General features: G+C 48.3%; 9 protein-coding genes across 9 annotated transcripts; 5 read left to right on the forward strand and 4 right to left on the reverse strand.

Moving 5' to 3' along the window:
• Positions 1 to 122: 122 nt before the first annotated feature.
• Positions 123 to 3,403, reverse strand: M430DRAFT_124589 (hypothetical protein). Its single transcript, XM_024861921.1, has 3 exons — positions 3,003 to 3,403; positions 915 to 2,951; positions 123 to 853 (listed from the first exon to the last, which is right to left on the reverse strand). Exons 1-3 carry the CDS (start codon positions 3,310 to 3,312, stop codon positions 417 to 419), a joined length of 2,784 nt encoding a protein of 927 aa, XP_024718874.1. The 5' UTR covers positions 3,313 to 3,403; the 3' UTR covers positions 123 to 416.
• Positions 3,404 to 4,156: 753 nt separating this feature from the next.
• M430DRAFT_105774 (hypothetical protein) lies at positions 4,157 to 5,266 on the forward strand (the record flags this gene model as incomplete). Its single annotated transcript, XM_024861027.1, has 2 exons — positions 4,157 to 4,865; positions 4,914 to 5,266. Coding segments are annotated over 2 exons (1,062 nt in total), but the record flags the coding sequence as incomplete, so codon positions are not given.
• A 446-nt stretch (positions 5,267 to 5,712) lies between these two features.
• M430DRAFT_143306 (hypothetical protein) lies at positions 5,713 to 7,746 on the reverse strand. The gene is made up of 2 exons (XM_024862811.1): positions 7,323 to 7,746; positions 5,713 to 6,992 (listed from the first exon to the last, which is right to left on the reverse strand). Exons 1-2 carry the CDS (start codon positions 7,632 to 7,634, stop codon positions 5,892 to 5,894), a joined length of 1,413 nt encoding a protein of 470 aa, XP_024718876.1. The 5' UTR covers positions 7,635 to 7,746; the 3' UTR covers positions 5,713 to 5,891.
• Positions 7,747 to 8,578: 832 nt separating this feature from the next.
• M430DRAFT_52094 (hypothetical protein) lies at positions 8,579 to 9,655 on the forward strand (the record flags this gene model as incomplete). Its single annotated transcript, XM_024868272.1, has 1 exon — positions 8,579 to 9,655. The coding sequence occupies one exon, from the start codon at positions 8,579 to 8,581 to the stop codon at positions 9,653 to 9,655; it is 1,077 nt and encodes a 358-aa protein (XP_024718877.1).
• A 39-nt stretch (positions 9,656 to 9,694) lies between these two features.
• Positions 9,695 to 10,809, forward strand: M430DRAFT_68056 (hypothetical protein). Its single transcript, XM_024869325.1, has 2 exons — positions 9,695 to 10,286; positions 10,338 to 10,809. The coding sequence occupies exons 1-2, from the start codon at positions 9,932 to 9,934 to the stop codon at positions 10,526 to 10,528; spliced, it is 546 nt and encodes a 181-aa protein (XP_024718878.1). The 5' UTR covers positions 9,695 to 9,931; the 3' UTR covers positions 10,529 to 10,809.
• A 1,424-nt stretch (positions 10,810 to 12,233) lies between these two features.
• On the forward strand, positions 12,234 to 14,977 carry M430DRAFT_20805 (hypothetical protein; the record flags this gene model as incomplete). The annotated part of the gene is made up of 4 exons (XM_024864372.1): positions 12,234 to 12,730; positions 12,789 to 13,109; positions 14,009 to 14,041; positions 14,092 to 14,977. The coding sequence occupies 4 exons, from the start codon at positions 12,234 to 12,236 to the stop codon at positions 14,975 to 14,977; spliced, it is 1,737 nt and encodes a 578-aa protein (XP_024718879.1).
• A 1,943-nt stretch (positions 14,978 to 16,920) lies between these two features.
• Positions 16,921 to 17,828, reverse strand: M430DRAFT_105267 (hypothetical protein; the record flags this gene model as incomplete). Its single annotated transcript, XM_024860995.1, has 2 exons — positions 16,921 to 17,277; positions 17,337 to 17,828. The coding sequence occupies 2 exons, from the start codon at positions 17,826 to 17,828 to the stop codon at positions 16,921 to 16,923; spliced, it is 849 nt and encodes a 282-aa protein (XP_024718880.1).
• Positions 17,829 to 18,008: 180 nt separating this feature from the next.
• M430DRAFT_36116 (hypothetical protein) lies at positions 18,009 to 18,958 on the forward strand. Its single transcript, XM_024866872.1, has one exon. It carries the CDS (start codon positions 18,069 to 18,071, stop codon positions 18,627 to 18,629), a length of 561 nt encoding a protein of 186 aa, XP_024718881.1. The 5' UTR covers positions 18,009 to 18,068; the 3' UTR covers positions 18,630 to 18,958.
• Positions 18,959 to 20,515: 1,557 nt separating this feature from the next.
• M430DRAFT_143317 (hypothetical protein) lies at positions 20,516 to 23,200 on the reverse strand (the record flags this gene model as incomplete). Its single annotated transcript, XM_024862812.1, has 3 exons — positions 22,636 to 23,200; positions 21,357 to 22,544; positions 20,516 to 21,232 (listed from the first exon to the last, which is right to left on the reverse strand). The coding sequence occupies exons 1-3, from the start codon at positions 22,828 to 22,830 to the stop codon at positions 20,516 to 20,518; spliced, it is 2,100 nt and encodes a 699-aa protein (XP_024718882.1). The 5' UTR covers positions 22,831 to 23,200.
• Positions 23,201 to 23,249: the final 49 nt, after the last annotated feature.

Below are 23,249 nucleotides of genomic sequence, written 5' to 3' on the forward strand. Positions count from 1 at the left end.
CTTAACGGCCAACCCCACGAGAATCCGTCCAATGGCTATTTTCTTTGTTTGAGAAGGATTGAAAAACGCGGTATCCTTTATTCCCTTTACCTAGTGTCCAGATTTCGTAGTGGCAAGCGCACCCCGCCAGTCATATTACAATTGACAATTGAGTTCAAGTGAAGTTTTTTTTGAAGTAAGGAAAGTAGTCTCGGAGTGTTGTATATACATATAGTTCATACGCTCGTGTTAAGGAGGACCAAAGAAAGACACCGAAATCTACCACCACGCCGAAGCAAAATCAAGAAGAGGGGATAGATAAGGAGATGCAAAGGTAGGGGGATATCACATTCCAAACTCAGCCCAAACGCCACACCCGGTTGCTTGCCGTACCTGGTTACGATCCACGCTTCCTATTAGAATCAAATTTCTTGACCTCAGAATAAAGACCAGCCACTACTCCTGTTTTTCTCTTTCTTGATATCCCTAACCCGCCTCGTCTTCTCCTGGACGTCCAATTCTCTCAATCCTTCCATTTTGTTCAGCGCCAGCTCCAGTAACTCCTTGCGTCTTATAACTTCGAGATGCGCTTTGATCTTCGGATCTTCTTTCGCGAAGCGCTCCACCTCATATTTACTCAAACCTCTTCCTAGCCTGATATCCAACTCTCTCGGGAAAGAGTAAAAGAATTCGGAGAGAAGTTCGACGTTCAGAAATAGGACGGCGGTTGAAGTCAGCTTGCTGGATACTACGTCGAGGAAGATTTCAGGACAGTAGTATTTGTTTTTCAAAGAGGCGCACTGTTTGGATTTCACAGCTGCCATTCGCATGCGGATTAGGGCGGCCCGATCGGAGAGGAAAGATGCTTCTTTGCCTGTTGAGCATTTGTGTTAGTCATCTTCGGAGGTGAAATAATATGACGTTCATAATCTTACCTTTCTGCAACAGTTCCCTGCTGAATCCACCCGCACCCGTAGCCCCATCACCCTCAACCGTTATCTCGCCCTTCCTACACTTCTCCACAAAACCAACCACCTCCTTAAGTCTCTTTCGTCCCCCGACCTCCTTCTCCAGCATTTCGGTCGCTTCCTCCACCGCCTTCAACTCATTCTTCAAGACACCCGCTACATTTTCCCGCCCACGGGCCCATTCCACGTCCTCGACGTCAATTTCGTATTTGTACGGCTTGATGCAATTCTCCACTTGATCACTGGTACTGTAGAATCTCTCGTTTAATATCCCAGAAGCAGCTTCAGTGATGGCTTGCCGAGCGAAAGGGTGGGATGCAAATGTACTTTGTGCTACCAGGCGATCGACGTGTGCCTGGAGAGCGTTGGAAACGGCTGTAGTAGCTAGGCGGCCAATGCCGATTTTCGTTAACGCAGACGTCGAGGCGTCGAGTTTGCGATGCCAATATAAAGAATCAGGATGGGCAGTGGGTAAATCGACAAGGGAAGCGGGTTCAGGTGGTGTGGGCGATAGTGATGTAATCGGTTTATTCCAGTATCGTGCTGCCAGCAGGTCAAGCACCCGCTGATCTAGTTCTTCCTTCAACATCTCCCGGACTTGTGGTCGACCGAAAGATTCGGCAAATTCTTTGAAGGAATGCTTGAACGCATCAAGGGACTCAGCAAGATATGACTCGGCGGATAGAGGTCGGTCGTTATATTGGACCTTGAATTCATAGGTAGCCTCTTCAAGCTCTTGTTGGATGGCTGCGCTTGTGCTCTGGAGGGATGCAGCCATAGTCTGTTCTAGTACTTGCATTAATTTCTTGCGCAAGGTGGTGGTCCCCACGTTCAATCCTGCCTCGGGACCGTATTCTAGAGGATGAGCGGAGAAATATGTATTTTCATTCTTTGTGATTGCTGAGGAGATGCTGTCGCTTCCTTTCTTCCAGAGGGAGGCGGATTGTGGTGGAACTCGTGATATGACACCCACATAGCCAAGTCGTAAGGGGTACTTTTTGTCATTGAGAATTGAAGCTCCTCGCATGGGGTCAACGAGATCCATTTTCGTTACGACACCTATTGTTCGTTCTCCTCGTGGATCAACCCTTCGACTTGCTCGCAGTGCAGTGGAGTTCGCCAGATCCACGTCTGCAGCTGAGATTGCCAAGATGACGTTAGGGGGTTGAATGTATTTATCACAGAGGTCTGAGATTTTCTGCTTCAGTTCCAAAGGCTGACCGTGGCCAACGACTTGAATGTAACCAGGCAAGTCGATGAGCGACAAGTCAGGAACATGGGGTGATGATATCGTGAGCTGAATGGGATCGTCCGAAACACATTCGGAGTCTGGAACAGCCAAGTTTAGTTCCGTCAAAGTCCTTTGAATATGCGAGAAGTCTGTGATCTTTCCTAGACCAAGGGAAGGAAATTCCCCATACTCCGCTTGAGAATCCGGGGTATTGACAAGAGTCAATTCGATGGGCCTTCGGGTAACCATATTGGATCCTTTTGGTAAGAATTCATGCCCAACAATTGCCTCTAATACAGAGCTCTTTCCAGATGACTGGGAACCAATGACCACTATCGAGGGTAAAGTCAAGGCATTCGATTGTCCAACCGTTTGTAATATGTTCCGAATCTCGATCATCTTCTTTGTCAAGACCATCATTTGATCATCCCTAGCAACCTCATTGCCAGACCGCGGATCGTCTTCCGAAGATTGATCATATCCATATGCAGCAGCACTGCCAGCAACGGCAGCAGCGCCAGCGCCCGCCCTACTTTCTTTCGGTGGTTCTGGACCCCCTGATCCGCCGCCTTGGCCTTTGTCTTCACCAATCTCTTCATGGATTCGAAGAATCTTTTGCATCCAGTCTGGTAATTCCACTTGCTCCTTTGTGTTTTCCCACCCTCTCCAAGTCTGATCGGCGATATCTTTCGCGCCTCCGAATAATCCTCCGGCAACGCCAGTCAACGTCGACTTAGTTCGTGAGAAAACATCCATGGCATAATTGCCAGCCTCTGCATCTGAAATCAGCTCGGACTCTCTCCAATAGTCAGAATGTAACCTACGCGTAGCCTGATATTGCACATAAGCCAACCCCGCAATTGTAACTCCTCCGAATAGAGCCGGTATCCTCGCAAATTTAAGAAGCAGTTGCGGTAAGATCCGCATGAAGGAGGCATTCCTAACGGCCACGGCATTCGAGAATGGAGTATTCCCTACAGGCCATATCTGCCGGCGTGCAGCCCGCACTGCAGCATCGGATCTGAGGAGTCCACCGGCGGATGAAGAGGTGTAGTGATGGAAATGACGCGCTGCACCAGTGGAGACTCGTTGAGCCAAGGGCTGAAGCCTGGCTGTTATGAGCCGTCCACTCATTGTAGCCAGGCGGTTATTATACGCAGAGGTAAACTCGTGATGAGAGTCATGGAATGTGATGGACAAGAGAGCCCGTGTTGATATATCGTTGTGGCCTGCACATGATTTCCAAGACGGTATCGAGAAACTTGGGTCAGTGGCGTACGTGGCTGGTGAGATGTGGCTGGTGAGATGTGGCTGGTGTGACTGCTTAGTAATCTGCGTAGGTAGCGTAGTGCCACCAACTTCTTCCAGCCTTGGACAACAGGAGAACGCTTCCAAGTCTCATTGTGGATTTTGGATTTGCAAGTTGCCCTCTTGATTTTATGCTGTTTATATCATTACTTTGCGTTCTGCTGTTGCAATAAGTCTGCTTGCAGATTGTTTTATAGTTCATACTCACCGAAACTCCACTCTCCTTGACTCGTACGCGGCGAGAATTGCGCCATCCGCCTTCCGCCTTCGTTCAGCCTTGTCGGTGTGGATTTGAAGAGCCCATGGCTGACTCACCCGACAACAATTCCATGCTATAATATCAGAACTTCCTTGGTCAATATACAACATTTCCTTCCAGTCACTTGTTACCATCGCAGCACGCAGTTGGAACACAGAAGTTGGCAGTGGCAACGATGTGCCGCTTTCTGGTGAGCCTGCAAAATGTTATCTATACGATACACATGGTGTCTAATGCGTAGCAGGTCTACAAAGGTTCGGACGAGATCCTGCTCTCGAAGCTGATCCTCGATCCTACCCATTCAATCCTCACCCAGTCCTTCGACTCCCGTCTCCGTCTAGACTTGCGAAGACCGCACAATGGTTCGCCACCTCCTCTCCCATTTCGCAGCTTCTGCTGACTTCCCCAGGTGATGGCTTTGGCATTGGTTACTACACCGACCCCAAACTTGGCCCAGAGCCCTGCATCTTCACTTCCACCACCCCAGCCTGGAACTGCATAAATTTGCAACGAATAGCCTCCAAGACAGCTTCGCCCTTGATCTTCGCCCACGTTCGTGCAACCACCGAAGGTGCCCTCAGCGACGCGAACTGCCATCCCTTTTCCCACGGAAGTCTAATGTGGATGCACAATGGCGGACTTGGGGGATGGAAATACATCAAGAGACGTCTCGGTGAGCGACTAGCCGATAAGTGGTACCTGGGCGTGCAGGGCGGAACAGACAGCGAATGGGCTTTCGCCTTGTACCTTGACACACTGGAGAGAATGGGCCACAATCCGTCTTCACCACCTCCCGAGGGGTTTGGCCCTACTGTTCTCAGGCAGTGCATGTTGAAGACAATAAGACAGATTAACGATTTCATTGCCGAAATTCCACCACAGATTGTCGAGGAAGAGAACGTGGATACTAGGAGTTTGCTGAATTTTGCGGTTTCAGATGGACATAGTGTGGTATGCACGAGGTACGTCAGTAGTAAGACTGACGAGGCAGCCAGTCTTTACTATTCATCGGGTACCACATGGGAGGATAGAAGCAAAAAAGGAGAATACCAGATGGATCGACGGGATAAGGGGGCAGATGTTGTTCTCGTTGCCAGCGAACCCTTAACTTTTGAACGAGGTACTACCCTCCGACTTGACTTACGATCATTGTACTGACGAAATTCAGAATCTTGGGTAACCGTCCCTACAAACTCCACCTTAACAATCCACAAACAAACCGTCATGGTGCACCCTATAATCGACGAATACTACAGCTACAATCCCTATCACTCTCGCTCTTCTAAATTCGTTCAAGACAAAGGGCTGGTCACCAACGAAAAAGGAGGCAATGCATCTTCTCGCAGTCTCAGTCCTGCCACCACCCCCGGAATCTCTCAATCCAACGAAAGCAAACGACTCGGCCAGCATCACCTCCACGGCCCCTCTCATCTCCATGATTCTATTGATTCTATCGACTTGCCCTTCATTCCGCCATCGTTATCCATGACCCCGGAACCCTTACCGCTGTGCGAGAACTAGATTGTACGATATTGGACCAACCCCTGTAAAGCGAGAAGGGGTTTGAATAGTTACGACTTGGAAACGTAAGAGCTAGTGATACGAAAGGACGGAGTTTGGGTCGGGTTGGATTGAAGGCAGGTCCCGAAAGAATGACGAGCAGAGCAAAATCCCGGTTAAGTCCCCAATGAAGGTTGTTCAGGCTGATAATGCAATGAGAAGAGAGAGACTTCAAGAGTGGAAGACAGAAATTGTAACTTTTTCTGATGGTTTTAGGATTCTTTTCTTTGAAGGGAGAAAGGAGCTGGGTTAGCGAATAGGCGAATAGGTGTTCAACTGAGCGGGAGGAGGAGTTCATATCCAGATAGACCTGTAATCTTCTTGTAGCGAACCAATATCCATGAGGTTCAAGTAAAAGGTACAATGACTTATCAACGAAAGCAAGTTCTCAATTACAATGTAATAATGTCATATTCATATGCTTCCGGTCTAGAATAGCGTGAGCGCATGACAAGTATATGGTATATTGCCCCTTCAGTTTCCGGGTCCGTTAAACGCCGCCATACTCTACATGCAGGTGAAGCACGAACAGTCCCTATTCCCCAGTATACATAGTACACAAGAAATGAAGTTAGTCCCAAAAGCATCATTTCCCCTCCCCACTAAACTGTACCGTAACCTCCCATTTTAACCCGGCCCCCTTCCCATAACCACCCCCAAGTCTATTTCTCACTAACAAACATATCCGTTCCCTCAGCTTCGCCACGGCTATCTCCTCATTCGGACCCGCGATTGCTCCTCGAACACGGAGCTTCAAGTTCGCCATGCAAAGTCCATAATGCACCTGCCAGAACCTAGCTTCTTCGACTGCCACCACCATCGGATCACTCGCTACCTCGCGCATAACCTCGCCCACGCCTTTGCCGGAATACGACATGAGAAGCATGAGGCCTTGGGCGATGGCGAGTCGGATTCCGAGCAGAAACATAGAGAGCGCGATAATGGTACAGAGAAGCCGGTCGAGCCAGATAAACATCGTTATTGTCAAGAGGGGCAAGAGGAGCATGATGGTGCTGCACGAGAGGGTTAGGAAATGTGAGGGGTTTGAGAGGACAGATGGAAGATGTGAGAGGTAGGCGAAGCGCATTACTCTTCCTATTCGTGCGTGGTTTTTGAGACCGAGCGCCGAAATGAGCGTCGCTACTATGGATAATAGAGCAGCTGAATCAACACTTCCCGGTGATACGCGTTGGTGCGAGTGTGGGTGGTGCGGCGCATGCGAACCTGTGGACTCAAGAACGTGTTTTAAATTGTGCGAAATAAGGTCGAAACCCATGAAGAGTAGAAACACGGACATGGCAAAGCCTGCCAGTACTTCAGACCGTTCAAGCCCAAATGGATGCCGAATCGAAGACCGCTTCCAAACTTCGAAATTGTGGAATACATCTACCACGACACAGATTGTGGCTGATATGGCGTCGAAGAATATGAGGTGTGAGAGGGCGGTCAAGGCCAAGCTGCCGGCGGCGGAGTAGAGGACATAGGCAGATATAAGGCAATGGCAGAGGCACCAGCATATTCGAGTCGTCTGATCGCGGGACATCGAGGTCCATGCTTCGCGGAAAGTTGGTATTGGTAACGAGGCAGGCAGGGCTAATGGGGCTCGAGGGGGAGGTTCGAGGAAGATTTGATGTTGGGTCGATACACTACTATGCTTGTAGCGATGTCCTCGTCGTTGGCCAATATTCTGCTTATCGTAATTAATTGCTGGGAACTTATAAGGGAAATTTGATGTAGGAGGTGTGAGATTCGGAAAGAGGCTGCTTCTCCGGCCAAGAATTGCTAACTTGTCATCGGCAATGAGATGACTGAGACCTGGAGAATCCGCTATGTTTATGGAGACAGCAAACCCAAAATCTGACAAATTCTCACTGAGATCAAGGGCTTGTCTGAGGTCAAGCTTTGTGTACTTGGGTGATTGCGCCCTGCTGGATGATTGTTGATCTGCTGCTTGCTCACCGAGATGCAAAGAGGTATGCGAATCGCTGCGAAACATAGTAGGAGAGGGTTGACCTACGGACTTAGCAATCACAGGAGTATCTTTGATAGTCTGTGTCTGGAAGTTGAAAGGATTGCGTGCTCCTCCGAGAGTAGGCCCCTCGCTCAACGCTGGACTGGTCGCACGGGCAGGTGAATCTATCGACGAGTTCATTGTTCCGAAGCGCGCACTTGCTGGGAAGAACTCTTTCATTGGAGACAACGAGTCCGGGTCGAAGGAGGTTGTCAAGTGCAAGGTTCGAGGAAGTCGTAGAGCAGCGTCTTCATCTTCGATAGGAGTAGGGGGCGTGGGGGTCCGCGGAGGAGCGGGTATAGGCAGGCTCGAAGCCATTGGGGCTGTTTATGACCTCGATGTGTCATGCGAGGGTCTGCAAGGGACCGGGGTGAGTTGTGGACGTGAGATTCATGAAGATTGAACGTCTTGACGCTTGACATCCCAGGAGGCGTGGGTCTGCGGCGCGCTCTGCGGCTGACAAGGGTTGTACTGTAGGCGTTGCGGCTATGGTTTAGCGGCAGACGATATTGACCTGGGAAAGCTTATTTCGAGGACGTTCCTTCAGCACACCCCCTTTTTGACACCACAAAGGAGATATCTTCAATTCCAGGTTTGATAATACTCGGATATCTAAATACTCGGAACCAAGCTTCTGTGGCGGTCCTGGCCATCTCGACTACTTATATTTACCTTCCCAAGGAAGTCCGTCACGTCCCTCGCTCAACATTACCTATCTTATTCTCAGGAAAACAAACCATCACGACTGGACACGCTTTCCTTGCCGCATTCTTTTGGTCAACATCCTTCTGCAAGATAACTCTAACTATTATTGCCAACTCGTTTATCTTTCGGCTTGAGGACGGCCAGTTTGTGCCATAGTAAGTCAGCTGACCATGTCTCTCACTACCTGACCTAACTATATCAAGGAATCCTCCCATGCTGATTCTATTCAGCACAGTCTCTGTTTCCATAAGCAGGAAATCCGCGCATCCCTCACTTTGTGAGAGATCAACTGCTTGTGCTGGCGTGGACTAATCCACATAATTCAACCAGCTCGTTTCTTTCTACAGCGATCATACAAGAGGCCCATTTGAATCTCAAACCCCAAAGCATTTTCTCGAGTCAAATTGCCTCCGAGATATATTTGGTTTACAGCATTTCCCCTCAAAATTCTCGGGCAGGGATTATTAGGCTATCTTGTCTGCCCTACGACTTAAATTCTGTGTTCTTCAGAATGCTCTGCTTGTGATTCACTCATTTGAGGCTCATCGGTTTGTTCTATGGAGACTACTCCATTTCCCAACAGCTTCGGCAGTGGCCATTTCGGCGATGGCAGCATTGAAGATTTTACGGCCAATGAAGATCGTCCCCAAGGACACAAAAGAAGTTCGTCAGGTGGCATACTTTCCAAGTTGTCATTTCTACGAGCCAGTGCCGACGATAACCAGAGTCACACAGACCTGACTCCACAAAGTCCTGAGTCCATACCTGGTGATGACCGGACATCGCCCAAGAAAAGTAGCCGAGCAATGGCAGTTGCAGTTCAGCAACAGAAGACAAGAAGAAGAAAAGGATCCCTGAGAAAAGCCGCATTACTTGGGCGAGGTGCACAACGAGAGAAGAAAGAGGTCAGACCATCCCCTCCTGAGACTGCCCATCATGCCAATTACCATGGAAATGCTCCACCAAATTCGGCTTCTGCAAAGGAACTGTTACCTACCGCCTTCGCATCAGGTGTTTCGGAGGCAACACCTCGTCCTTCAATGCAAGGATACGCTACTGGTGCCAGTCGTATTCTAACTCCCATCAATACACATCCGTTGGGTACAGAGGATCAATTGGTCATCTCACCTACGTCGGCGGCGGCATATACCTCTACTACCGACGAGGAAGATATCCTCAGTATTTCAAGCCATAATCCCCCTCCACTTCGAGGAGGACCTTCAGCCTCATTGAGGTCCGACTCGTATTTCCCTTCTGGCCTCTTGGCTAGGTCCCGCCCATCCAAAAAACCCAAATCACCTTTGTCCATTGGAGGGCTTGCCGCCAGTCCTCTGCCTGTGGCGGATGAGGAGTGGGACTATTCAGAAACAGAGTGGTGGGGATGGGTAGTGCTCATTGTAACATGGGTTGTTTTCGTGACAGGTATGGGTTCCTGTCTAGGCGTTTGGAGTTGGGCGTGGGATGTTGGAGAAACTCCCTACGCGCCGCCCGAGTTAGAAGATGATCCGACGCTACCCATCGTGGGCTATTATCCTGCGTTAATCATCCTGACGGCTGTGATGGCTTGGGTATGGGTTGTTGTAGCATGGGTTGGGATGAAGTATTTTCGGCATGCCAAGATCAGTGGTGATTGATTATATATAAAGCTTGTTATTCACTAGTGTTCAAGTATGTTTTTTTTTTTTTGGTCGCTTAGGGGTCAGTCAGCTCCTGGATCAAGTTTAGGAGTCGGGTATACTTCCACCGGTTTGGACAGGGTAGATCACACAGATCTGTAAAATCATTGACGCAGTCACGTTCGGTGAAACTTCACGAACCTTTAACACAACCTCGATCTACAACGCACACGACACTTCGGTCTACGACAAACTTCTATCTGTTGTTCATTCCTTCAATTATCTTTAATCACAATGGATTCCCCGAACCCTCCCGTTACGTCAGCTCCAGCTAAACATTCAAACGCCGTACTTGAGTGCAGCGACCCGTCTAGCTTAAAATCAAGTCTGTGGTTGAGTCTAGCTCGACCCAGGTCAACACGTCCACTAGTCATCACTATGATTGATGATGAGAATGAGGATACAAGTCATCCAGCGGTTGCCAGTAATCTACGAGATCTGCAACAGTCCGAGGAAGAGTCTGAGGAGTCCAAGGACGACTACGAGGAATCCGAAAAGTCTGAAGAGTCTGAGGATTTTGGGTACGGTTATTACATTCTCCAGAGTCCTGGGGCTGACGAGGCCGATGCTGGGGCTGCAAAAAACACAAGTACGTAAACATTTTGACGTCCACAATCATTCGAAATTCTGATCGTTATAGTCCCTCACTCGGCAATGTTTGAGAGGGGTCCTCAACACATGGTTTTCCTGGAAACGTTTATGACTGGTGGCATAATAAGTGCTAGAAGATCAGCCATTAGAGATTCATACACCCAATTCAAGAGGCAGATCACATTCGAGTCCCTCTTGCCAGATGGTCGAATCATCCGCGCTATCTGGTCATGCACATAGGAGTATTGGAGTTATCTTTCTCTCGAGAAACCAAACAAGTCTACTTTCGTTGCTTGGGGTTTCACTGGAGTAAACTGCAGAGCAGAGGCAGCTGCAGTAACTGCAGACTTGGTTCCGACTGAACTTCTGTAATTCCAACCATTTCAAAGTGGGGCGTACAAGTGAAACATCAAGATTCTTGTGAGTTAGTTGAGAAGGGGAAATGTGTGGTGTAGGTCAAGAATTGCTGCTGCATTTGCTTCCAGCAAGGGGCTCGCTTATGACTTGTGAAAAGGGGGCTGCTTGCGGCCAGGACGCAGGTCGGACCGCGTCTGGCCCTCGGCAACAAACTTCCTTCTCCAGGATTACAAGTAGTATAGCTTACTCTGAATTCATCCTAATTGAACAGCCAATTCCTACTGCAACTTTTCGTTATAGGTTTATTCTGACTTGGGGTAGGCCGAGTACCTACTTCCACTGGACCCGCACATAGCTGACCTATTGTCAAGTATCTCTACACACGGCATGATACCACATTGAACAAACTCGATATCCTTTATGAACCTCCAGCCTGCTCCAAATTATCCACCACTCCTTGTTGCTTGCCGCAATATGTACGAAACACCGACAGTTGATGAAATAATCGCACAAGTGGGCAACGGTTCCAAAGGTCATTGTGTAGGATGCAGTAAGAAACTAGCGGCTAGAATCAAAGATGCTTTTAAATGGTTCAAACTTATAGGAAAATGGAAGAACCAAGCAGCTCCTCTATAAGATCTGTATCGCGAGCTGCAAGCTAAGTTCTAACTTTGAAAGCTTTGCCATCATATCGTACAATTTGAGGCAAAAATTGAACATGGTATAGTTTTCTGTATGACTTAGATTATTTCAATATTTCTATTTATGTTTGTAGATTTTCAATTGTTCTCAAACGCCTCCAGTGGGAAAGTAGTTGGTATAGTGTAGATCTCGTCTGGTCTTCAAAGCTTCTGCGAATGCCTGATCTCGTAGGGCTAGCCTGGTGTTCTAAGGCTTCAAAAGCAGAGGATACATGCATAAGCTGTGCCTGGAAAGACTATATGTGTTTCGCTTTAGATTCCTATAGAATGCCGGTTTTCGGACAGGAGCAACAGGGGAGGGTAGGAGGGGCAGGGCGGGGTATTGGAAATCTGGGCTGAGAGAGGGGATTTAGCAAGCAGACAGGAGCAATAAGACTATAGATACCGTATGCTCATAATAGATACATGATATAATACATCTACAAGCAGTATGGTTGAACGGAGCATCTCTGAGCTCGTTGTTGCGCGTCGCTCATTGTCCACAATAACAGATTGACTTCCGTCCTTGCAAGCATCAATGAGGATAGGTAGAAGATTTGAATCTTGGTGCTGGGTTAACCGACCCATAGTTCAAAGATGGAGTCAATTATGCGTAGGATATAGTTGGTGATTTTGAGAGGCGAGGGCAGAGGGTCCTGCAAGCTCTCCCCCCTCCTACCATATCCCTTAATACTTCACTCGGTTAATGCCCACATTTTCTTTCTTGTGCACAATAGCCATCAATCTGCAACCTGTTCTTCATCTCTTCAATCCTCTCTGGTAAGTGCGATAAAGACATCAAGGGACGGAACCATCCAGGTAAGCAAACGTCCGTTCGATTATTTGCCGTATGATAACCCACACTTCAACCAGAGAAGCACACAGCTCGAGATCTCCTTTACTTCAACATGCTTCCCAACCTTACATTACCATCAATACCTGAAGAACCTGATATGGGTAATGGAGACCAGAACTGCAATTCTGTGTGTGGACACACTATCAATCCTCCGAGCGACAGCGGGTCAACCAATCCTACTGAGGTCAGAATCGCCCCCAAGGAGATTATGCGTAGCTTTTATCCAAGTTTCTCCGAAGAGCTGACAGATGCCCAGGTCCCAGCCTACGTCAGGTCGCTAGGAGCGAAGGTCGACAAGCTGATCGCCGCCCTTGAGGCTGCCAAGCTCGAAGTAGCAGAGGCGAAGATGAAACACTGCAACTGCAATATCGGTTCAAGCAATGACAAGACTAGAAAGACCACTATGGATGTCTGTATTGTCTCCAGCACCCCTGAGGTAGAGATGGCAAAGAAAGGAGCCAAGAAGGAAGAGGATGTTCACCCTGCTTTGGAGAAGTCAGAGGTGAACATCCCACCTAGTAAGATTTGTAAGACAGACGCGTCCAAACGGTAGTTTCATCCTCATCGTTTACAAAGCAATTCAGGCACTAATGAAATCTGCATATAGATCTACCAGATGCCAATCCAATGAAGCTAGCAAAGAAACGGGACCACACATGCCAGAGATTGAGAACACCAGTGTGTTGGGCCTGAGCCTGTCCACCCTCATTACGTCCCACTTTGGAAATCTGCGCAAGAGCATTGCAATGGTCAACGAGAACGTGGTTGGCATGCTCAAAACCCAAGACTTTATGATGGTGGAAGCAAGTTTCAACGCTGACGGCGATATGATTACTACTATGAAATCACAGCGAGACGTGGATCTCGCACAGTGGAACAGAGATGTTGAGCGCATGACGAAAGACTGGGAAAACAAGCTCATAAAGGAGTGCGAAGACATCGCCAAGTCTTTCCAGGATCCATTCAAAGGCTGATTCGCCCCGCGCCTCTGGTAGAAACACCTGCATAGGACCCTATCCCTCGGCATTGAGGTGAGTAACTGCTGAAACTTCAAGCAGCAACAAACGCCGTGTGTTGAACTGCTCATCATCACTCTCATGGAGCAAAGCAAACTTGCAGCGCCAAGATAGGAGTCGAGAATGCAGCTCAAGGAACTCAAGGAACTCATCGTGTGCTGGAGTCAACGCATGTAAAGATCTTATGTGGTTGTAGTACTACTACGAAGTCTTGACTTCAATTATCTTCTTTCATGAAAGGAATTTGACTCAACCCAGGGCTGACAAAGTAATAGGTAGCTCCAGCTCCAAAATGCAGACTCTGAGGTCCTGCAATGTCAATGTTTGCTCAATAATAGCTGACAGTGAGTGACAAACCCTCTTGCCGTTTGAGGGGGTCATCCAGTCTGATTCTTTGTCTACTCAGAAGTTTGATAATGATCGGTGAAGTTGGGATTTCATGAAGTTCGACTGTGCTTACAATTAGGTGGATGATGCGATGCAGAGGAGTCATGTGAGTAGTGGACACATACAGACAAGAGCTCGGCCCTAGGACTCCTGTCGAACGGATCTTTTGCTTTTTAACTAAGGTTAATGATAAAACGTGTATCTACGAAGACTCTGTGGTACAAAGAATTCGAAGATATTAACGTCCGGAAATCTAAGTCTTGAGTTCGAGACCCTACTTTGGGCTGTGTCGTGCGAACATTCCTCGAGACCAACTTGATATTAACTTCTTTCTCGGCACCAACCCCCACACCTCCACAACAACTTTCTCCCCAGTCTCCCAGTCTCCCAACCTCCAGGATCCAGACTGATTAGCAACAATCAGGACTCACAATCTCGGATATCTACAGCGACTCTGGTGAGTGAACGCCATACAAGGTCTTCAAAGCAACTGCTGACAATTGGAAGGAAGGACTTCGAGCCACCTTCCGACATCAACACAAACCAACCAAGCACGCACCCACAATCATCAGCAACGATGTGCACCGGACGACGTGGAGAGTACTCGGCATGCGGTCATCAAGTATTGGCCTTGATCGTTAAATGCAACAAGCCTGACTGCATCCTTTGGATGCTCTCCTGCACCAACAAGATCGACAAGCTTGAAGGCCATTGCCCAGCATGCTTTTCCAACCTACATGGCTCTGGTGGCACACAGATGGCCAAAGTCTTGGACAGTGTTGGAGATCTTGGAGTGAAGCTTGATAAGTTGACACTGGTCGTCGAGGAAATGCTTAAGGAGAAGATCGACGATGGCAAGACCGACGGGCATCTCGCGGAAGCCAAGCCAGGAGTTCATGGTGATACCGAGGGTTCTACCAGCCAGGAGCTTAACACTAAAGACTCAGACAAGATCGGGGGACTCGGCTTGAAGATGGACATGCAGATCGCCACCACTGGCTGTGAGAAGTTTAACGCGGACATTAAGACAGTCAACAACTGGGCCAAGGGAGGAGTTCGTGACAAGGCTGAAGGTTCTGCCGAGAACCAGAAGTCCGGCACCAATGACTCTGACAAGACCCCAGAAATCGATTTAAGCGTGAGCATGAAATTCGGCAAGAACTTTGAGAAGTTGAAGGCTGGAATCAAGCGCGTCAATCATAACTGGCATCAGCTCACCGCGAAGACCGAGGCGGACGTCTTGGCTGGCAACCTCGATCAGAATGCCCTTGCTGCTAATGAACAGTTGCACACCCTTGAGAAGGCTTGGGAGGCTGCTGTGGAGCGGGAGTTCAAGCAGGCAGAAGAGGATATGGCTAGTATCGATATTCGCATGGTTGGATCTTCGGTCTAAATACGGGAACTTGTCTTAAGACTCGATCTCTTCTGGCTGGACGAATGAACAAAAGCTTGGGGAATACTTGTTGCTAGTGGATTTTCGGTGCTAGACCCCTGGAATACAGGGCACTCTGGCACCAATCGATGGCTTTTCGGAGGTGCTTTAGCGTTCATCGTGTCATAGGGCCTTGACCCATGTTAACTTGCTACACAATGGCTAGATCAATGAAACACGATCACCAATATACTTTGTGCCCAGAGGTTGAAATCTAACCGTGAACAGGTTCCCAATCAAAGAAACTATCTCGCACTGATCTATAGGAACATGAATAACTTTGAAGTATACAATTACAACTAGTTGATATACCAAGCTATTCGCCAAGGAGTCGAGGAATTGACTGCTGTTTAAGGTAGTCCTATCCACGTCCCAGAATCTCGTCTCCCAGATCACGGCTCCTCTCTCCACTAATCAACGGTCCAACCGTCCAACATTTGCGGCGATCGGCGTCTCCACTTGGCGACATGGTCGATCTCCTTCTAGGCTTCTACCCACGTAACATGCCTCCCAGACTATGCCACTCCTTGCAATCGATATGCTCTGCAGCGACTCGGACTCCTCCTGGTAACTAGAAGATATCGGGATAAGAGCGGATAGGATTGGTGGCTTTCCGAAAAAGAGCTGGAAGAGCATATTAAGCCTGATGATAATGTTGGCAGTTGAATTTGTTAACGAGAGGCGTTCAAATGCGATACAGAAGAAGCAGAAGAACAAAGCACAGCGCAATGCAAAATAGTTCTATATCCAGACATCAGAAACGAGGAGTCGCTCTGGAGATGCAGCAGACGAGGATTATTGATGCATACAGTCCCCTTTTCTGAATATTACTAGGCAAGAAAGAGGTGCGATATATGGAAGGAGGTAGGTACGTATATTTAAGAGTTGGTGTGAAATTGTAAAGCCCCCACACTCCATCTACTATGCCCTCCTTGAACGGCCATGTATGACAACCTTGATTCCCCCAGATCAATGAGATTAAGCGGTTAAATGATATACTCAGAGAAGTTCAGACTTTGAAATGCACCCCACGTCTTAGTAGACAGCTCCCACATCCAGATTGATCGTAAAGAAAGGCTCAGATGGTCGGATTTGGTCCATACCGGAAGCCATGTACTTAGCATTATTCAGAAAGGATGATCTTATGGGCGCTACACTACAGGCCCCAATGCTCTCCCAAACTGAAAGAAACGATCCATCGAATTATCAAGAACTGAAATAGACGGACATCGACTAGCCCCTTGGCTTCAGGCCTTTCAGATATTCAAGATACTCAAATATCGAGTTGAGATTTTCTGTACAAGAGCATTCAAACTGCCAGGCAGAATAGCTGGCCCACAAATGCGGTGACAAGGCTGGATGTTTCGGCAGATTGAAAGCATTCCAGTTACTAACGATCCGGGCCCACTAGTAGATTGAAGGCCGGCGCAAATCCAGATGTATCCGTATCATTGGAAACAAGCCTTGGGGAGCTCTAGTAACATCTTTGATAGTTGTATTCTGATCCAGGACTCCATGTCCTATCAGGATTCCTGTGCCATTTCCTCCCTCGACATCTTGATTCGGAAAGTCAATCGCGGCTGAAGCAACAGTCATGGGACCCAAGTAGAACATCCACTACTGAGCACAGCGCGCGAGAAGAATATCTATAGAAAAGAACAGTCTCCTTTGAAGCCGCTACGACGGCGTAAATGTGGCATTGAGTCTCCTCTCCCGAGTCCGCATGAACTTAAGGGTTGGGTACTGGTGTCAGAGGAGCCTGTCTTGCCGCTGAAGGGTCGTCCGTATTCTGCTGCTGTGGTCTCGAGCCACAATGCGTGGAAATTTCCCAGCCACCACTCATTCGAGCAGGGCTGAACGGGATTCGAGGGTATGGAATAACCCAAAACAGATTGTGTCGCCTATCAGATCCTTTCCTCGCTGCTAGTTTCACTAAGGAGAGGATCCTCCTCAGATTCTGCGGAAGATCCTTCACGTTTCCCTTGATATAGACAATAATGTTGTACCATGAATACAACATCGAAAAACATGGCCACATTTCCAAGAGCTAACTTGACGGGATTGCCAGTTATTCCAGACCAATCGTGCTGCAGATAGCTATCGATTCCAAGTTGTGCAATCGAGAGTAATCCGCCGGCGAAATCGAGGAGTATCTGATCTATGGCCCAGCCTTGCGTGGAACGGTTTCTGCGGTTTGTGATGATTTGAGGCAAGTATTTGACCAGAGTGACGAAGAGCTTGACATAAGAGACAGTATAAATCTGCAGAGCCAGAGCGAAATTAGTACACATAATGCAAAAGTTGGTATTAAGAGACTGACAACGTCGATCCAAGCAAAGCCAGTTTTCGGGTCTTCATCATGTCTCACAGCGACAGTTAAAGCCACAATCCCAACTAGGATAAAGCTTCCCACAGTTATTCCCAATATTTCCTTGCTGATTCGAGCTCCAGGCCCTCGTTTCCCCTCCTTATCGAAACCCCAAATCGCCGGGACGTACTGCGACAGCGTCAACGCGCTTAGGATCATGGCATGGGCGGCAAAAGCCACATCGTTAGGTTGCACAGTCGGCGTAAGGCCATGATATCGCAACGCGTATTCCCGGCGTATTTGAGGCGAGTATAAGAATGCCGCATTCGAAGCAAGGTATGCAGTGAAGCCCAGGGTATTGATGGCGGGGAAGTCTATGGTGGTTCCGCTCGTAGACCGGCGCCGGAAGTTGAGAATTGGTTGAGGGTAGAAAGAGAGCGACCAGCAAAGAGTGTATATCCAGCCAAAGACCTTAGATATGATCTCAAGGAATGAAGCCGCCATGATACGCCTGGACAGCGTATTGTCAAGTCATTGCGGAGGAAAGGAGAAGGGATTTCTGCCCTGTGCCATCTAAGGTACCTTGACTCTCTTACGAAGGCGCGATATCACGTGCCAACCTCTATCTAAATTCATCTTATCGAGATCTTATCTCCTGGGCTATGATAACGCCACTTCGACAAATGTATCAGTATCAATAGCTTCACCTACCCTATTCATAGTCAGCCAAGTACTCCCTATACCATGACGGGCCTCACATTTCTTGATCTCCCAGGAGAGATCCGCAACCAGATCTACCGACAACTCCTTCTCCTACCGTCTCTCTCGACCCCAAGACGCCTCGGCGACCCCCCGATATATCCCGAAATACTCTCTGTTTGCCGCAAAGTTTACGAAGAAGCCAAACAGATTCTCTACGGCTGTAATACCTTCCTCGCCCATCCAAATCTCCTTAACGGTCTTCCGCGACTTCGACTCTATTACGATACAATCAGCAACACGAGCTTGATAGCTCTGATGACGAGGTATCACATACGGGTGCGACTCGATTGTGATCCCAATTTCTCTGCGCACCAAGCAGAAAAGGCTTTCACCGGAGTTGAGGAGTTAGTTATTGAGGTTTTCCAGGCACAGTTCGGGAGCTCAGATCACAAGGTGTTGAGGCTGTTTGAACGCATCAGGGGGGTGAAGAGGGTAAAGGTTTACGGGAGTGTTTCGGCTTTTCCTGAGTACGTCAGTTGGCTCGAGGATACTATGATGTCTCCGGTGGGCAGCGAGGTTGCAGAGTTCACTTCAGGGACCTAAGACCCCACGAAGTTTAGAGTATCAGCAAAGGCAACAGGCCAATAGGGCAATCAGGCTGACAAGTGTTTGCAGCACGGTGGGAGATAGTTATTGGTCTCTTGGTCCATGCAGGCTTTCTTTCATAAATGCGCGATTGTTAGCATGGAAGACTCTCGCCCATGTTAAGCAGATTCGCGGAAGTTCTCTCCATAACCCAACGGCCGTTTTCCTGCCAGTCTCCTGCTATCCAGGCTTCGTGGGCTCCACGGACTTTGTCTGCGCGAAGTTATACCACGAAGCTCTTGTACCATAGATCCAGTACTGTTATCGATGATACGGTTATACCTATGCAGTCAACGACCCGGAGCCTTCCAGCAGTGTCTCCTATTTTTTCTGACTCCTGATTCTCCTGACTTGCTGTACTTTTCTCTCACCATCAATTGCACAATTGCCCTACCAAACTCTATCAGTCAACCAAACACCTCCTTTCACCAGTCAATACTTAAAAAGGTGAAGTCTCTCTGATCAATAACTTTTGTCAACCCCGCTCAATCGCCGGCCCCCTCTCCTTTTTTCTCATCCAGTCCTGTCTTCAATTACGCAATTACTTTATTAGCGAAGAATCATATTATCTTAAAGAGACCGGCCTCCTCTTGATTACTTTTTGATCCCTTTTCTACCCATTGATAACCTCAATGCATCACTCGCCGAGCGAGGAAATAATCTTCGACGCAGTACACATCAAGCTCTTCATCTACCTATGCTATCTACTTCGAGCCGAGATACAGCTATATATATACACCATCAAAAATAATATGTACCCACTAACCTGTGAACACTTTGGCGATTATTGAGGAATTCTACATTTTACCTGCCTACCTACATTATCCACCCTTCTTTATTTCCGCATCTTCCAAACCCCTCATCTATAGCCCCACAATCCCACACCCCATCATCCAGCAAACATAAGGGCGCTTGGTCTAGGGGTATGATTTTCGTTTCGCATGTTCGTCCGAACGTGATTATGAAAGGTCGTGGGTTCAATTCCCACAGCGTCCAATTTTTGCATTTTCCTTTTTCTTTCCTTTTCATTTTTTTTGGAAAGATTTTTTTCGCAATATTCCGGGTTGTTTAAATTGTGGCGAATCGAGAAAAAGGGGGGTTAAGCGATATGAATTACTAAGCAGTATCTAGGGAGGTAAGTAAGCATTCACATGAGCAAAACTGAAAACTAGATGTCCAATAAGCTGGCCCCTTAGAATTATGAAGCGATTTCCTTGACTTCTTCATCAAGCTGTTTTTATTTATTTTTTTAACTTTTTTTTTAAGAAGTTCTAGAATAGGTCGGTCGTTCTGTGATTCATGTATTGAAGTGATTTCGTTCCACTGATTAGGCATTTCGAATCTTGAGGGGCTACAGAAGTAAATGTACGCTGTACCAGATGAAAGAACAGTTATGTATTACCAGATAGTAGCATCGCAGTCGCTGGGAGCGCTTGTGCTCTTGGACACAATCAATCAATGCATGTACATGAATGAAGTCAGGCGTCATCTCAAGTATTTGACATGTTCTAATTGGTGCCTCACAAGATCTAGATCGCTAGCTATATAGGTATATATCTACGTCACACACATTTGCTAGAGTTACAATCTACATCTAATCTACTCTTGTCTTTCTCACTCGCACACACTTCTCACCGCCCCTTCTAGAGTCTTTGAGAATTAGAAAAGAAAAATAAAGAGATTTATCCGAAGAACGCCGTTTCCGTGGAATGAGACATGGTATGATGCATGCTATCCACGCCTATGATGTCCCACTCCGGCAATAATCAAAACGATCATTCAAGAGTCATATCAACAACCTCATTGCCCGGCTGCACATTCATAAACGTCCCCGTTATTGGTCATTACTTCTCACCACCGAGAATCTTGGGGATATTCTTCCAGCCGCTCTGGCCAGGGCCCTTGAATCGTCCAAACTCCTCGTCCAGATCCAGAATAATCTTCAACGCATTCCGGCTCCTCAGGTAGCTCAACGGGCCCTCCTGGCCTGGCAGTCCTGCCTTAGCCTCTGATACACCAGCATGCTCTTTCTTTCCCGCGCCCGGCATGGGTAGGAGGCTTTGAAGTACCTCATACGCCGCTAATGTGAAACCGAATTGTGGGGAGCTACGGAGGATACGGGCCGGGCCGCCTTTGAAGAAGGCGCGGAAGCCCTCTTCTTTCCAGACGGTCTTTGCGCAATGCCTCAAGGAGGTGTATGAAGATTCGCCCTTTCTAGCCTCGACCTGTAAACGTGTCTTGATAACATCACAAGGTGTCGTCAAGTAAGCCGCCGGCATACCAGCTATCGCACCCGCCGTCAACAACTGGAGGATGCCAAGCTGCTTCGTCTGGCTCTCGCCGAAGTAGTCGCGTTTTAAGTGGTTATATGTGGGGAAGTAGATGGCGGAAAAGGGCACGTCACGGAGGAGACACGCAGAGGCGCCCTTGTAGAGACCAACGAGACCAAGGTTGCGGACTATCCACATTGCGGAGCGTCGGGGAGCGTCGGTAACAGTTCTGGCGACTTCACCTTGGACTTGGAGTCGGATTTTGACAATTTCGAGGGGGTTGGTGAAGATCTACCACGCCACATGTTAGCTCAGTGTTGAGGAAGAATGAAACATGAAGGGAGAGGGGGAGTGCTAGAGTGAGAAGAAAGATGAAATAGGGTGGATGCCATTGGAAATGGAGGGGGGAACATACGACTTGACAAGCACCCGCCGAACCACCAGCCAGAATTTCGTGCGGGATCGAGATCTTTCCATCCTTAGATGAGAAGTGTCCTCTAATAAGATCATTGACCGTTAATTTGATAGCCTTCTCTGGAGCAACACCGACAAGTTGCGGCAGAACACCCGAATATAGACCTCTGAATCCTTCATGACGGACAACTTTCTTAGCACAGTCCCAAGAATTCTTGTACAGCATTTCGCCTACTCGCGAGGAACGCTGGTTCTGCATACGGGTCTTGACGAGATCGATGGGGTAGACCATGAATGCGCCAAAGGCGCCAGCCAGCGAGCCAAGGGCAAAGTGGTGTACAGATTCGAGGACTGAGAAGAAGAAGTTTTGGGTTGCGGTCTTGTCTTTTGGCAGGCCTGGAAGGGAGGTCAATGCGTGGAGCTTTCGGTTTCGCCAGGAGGAGTCGAGCACTTTCGCAAAATCCGAGAGACCGAGACGGCCTGACGGTTCGTCGAGCGAAGCAAAGTGGAATAGGATGTCTGCCTCCATAGGAGTAAAGAGCGAGAATCGAGTAACTCGAGCGGCTTCGTTGAGGAAATCTGTGCGAGTGATCTTCCCATCTGCACTTTGAGCGGTCGCCTGGCGAAGGATCATCTCTACCAGATCCATCTCCTTGATCATGTTCTGGAAGGCGCGCACATTGGCATAAGAGATCTTGCTGCCCGCTGAGATGTTGCAGAGGGTGTGAAGGTTCTCCAACAGGTGGTCAGAGAGTTTGTGTTTGGAAGTCTCGAGAATGATGCGCTGGAATTCTTCAGGCTCGATATATCCATCACCGTCCTTGTCAAAGAAGTGGAAAGCTTGTCGTATCCTCTCCCCTTGCAGTCCTCTCAGCATCTGTGAGAACTGGGGGTATGTGAGATCGTGTCGTCGCTTCTTGCCTCCACTGTACAAGGTGGCCCATTCACAATTCCAATCAAAAGGTATGCTATCTGGTCCTTTGTTCATCTCGTACAGCGCCTTTAAGTGGTCATATTTGACAGTGCCTTTGCGTTCGACATCAAACAGTCGGAAAGCGATTTCGTACTCCGCGTCTGGCTTTGCGAGCAGATTCTCAAAGGTGCCCCAGTCAAAGAGGTTTAACTTGCCCGCGCCTCGTCGATCTGCCACCCGGAAGAGAATGGCATATTGTTCGCGCTTGATCTTGTGCTATATTGTAGCATCACTCATTAGTCAATGGTTCTAAACCCATGTGATAAAGGCGCGCGTCAGGACCGCGTTCAGGTCAATATTGACTCACATAATCTTCGCCCTCTGGCGCAATAGCATTAATGAACTCCTCCTCGCCCATGAATAGCTCGCCGGACTCAGCATCTTTTCGCGCGTTCTTCTCAAAGGTAGCTTTGGATTGAGCCGACAGCTGCACAGGTTCTGTCAGGTCTGTGCCAAGGAGTTTCTCCTTCACCACCTCCTTCGCCTTTGTAAGTTCGGCCATCTCGGCAGGTGTTTATGATCGCGTCTAGGGATTCGAATGAAAGATCGCGGAACTAATGGAAGTCGCCCTGTCGCGGTGTCAGATTGAGAAGGGCTTAAACGATTGTGGGTCTGCGGTGCGGCTGTGCCTGGGGAAAGGAGGGAGGTTGGTTCAGGAGGCAGAGATCGAGCGAGAGGGAGGGAGAGAGTCGTGATAGGAGGGAAGATGAGGAAAGATGCAGTTGAATGAAGGGATCGCGATGCACTCTGTTATGGAGCGACAGGGCCGTAAGGGTTCAGTGCTAGAAGATCGAAGGAAAGGGAGAACCCGGGGAAGGATAATGGTCTGTCCTGGGCGCGGCGCTGATTAGACGATTAGATTTCTCTTTCACAAGATCCCGAAAATTATTTCCCTCTGAGTCCTGACAAGTCTGACTGCGC

This window comes from Amorphotheca resinae (assembly GCF_003019875.1).
Source record: "Amorphotheca resinae ATCC 22711 unplaced genomic scaffold M430scaffold_9, whole genome shotgun sequence".
NCBI lineage: Eukaryota > Fungi > Ascomycota > Leotiomycetes > Helotiales > Amorphothecaceae > Amorphotheca > Amorphotheca resinae.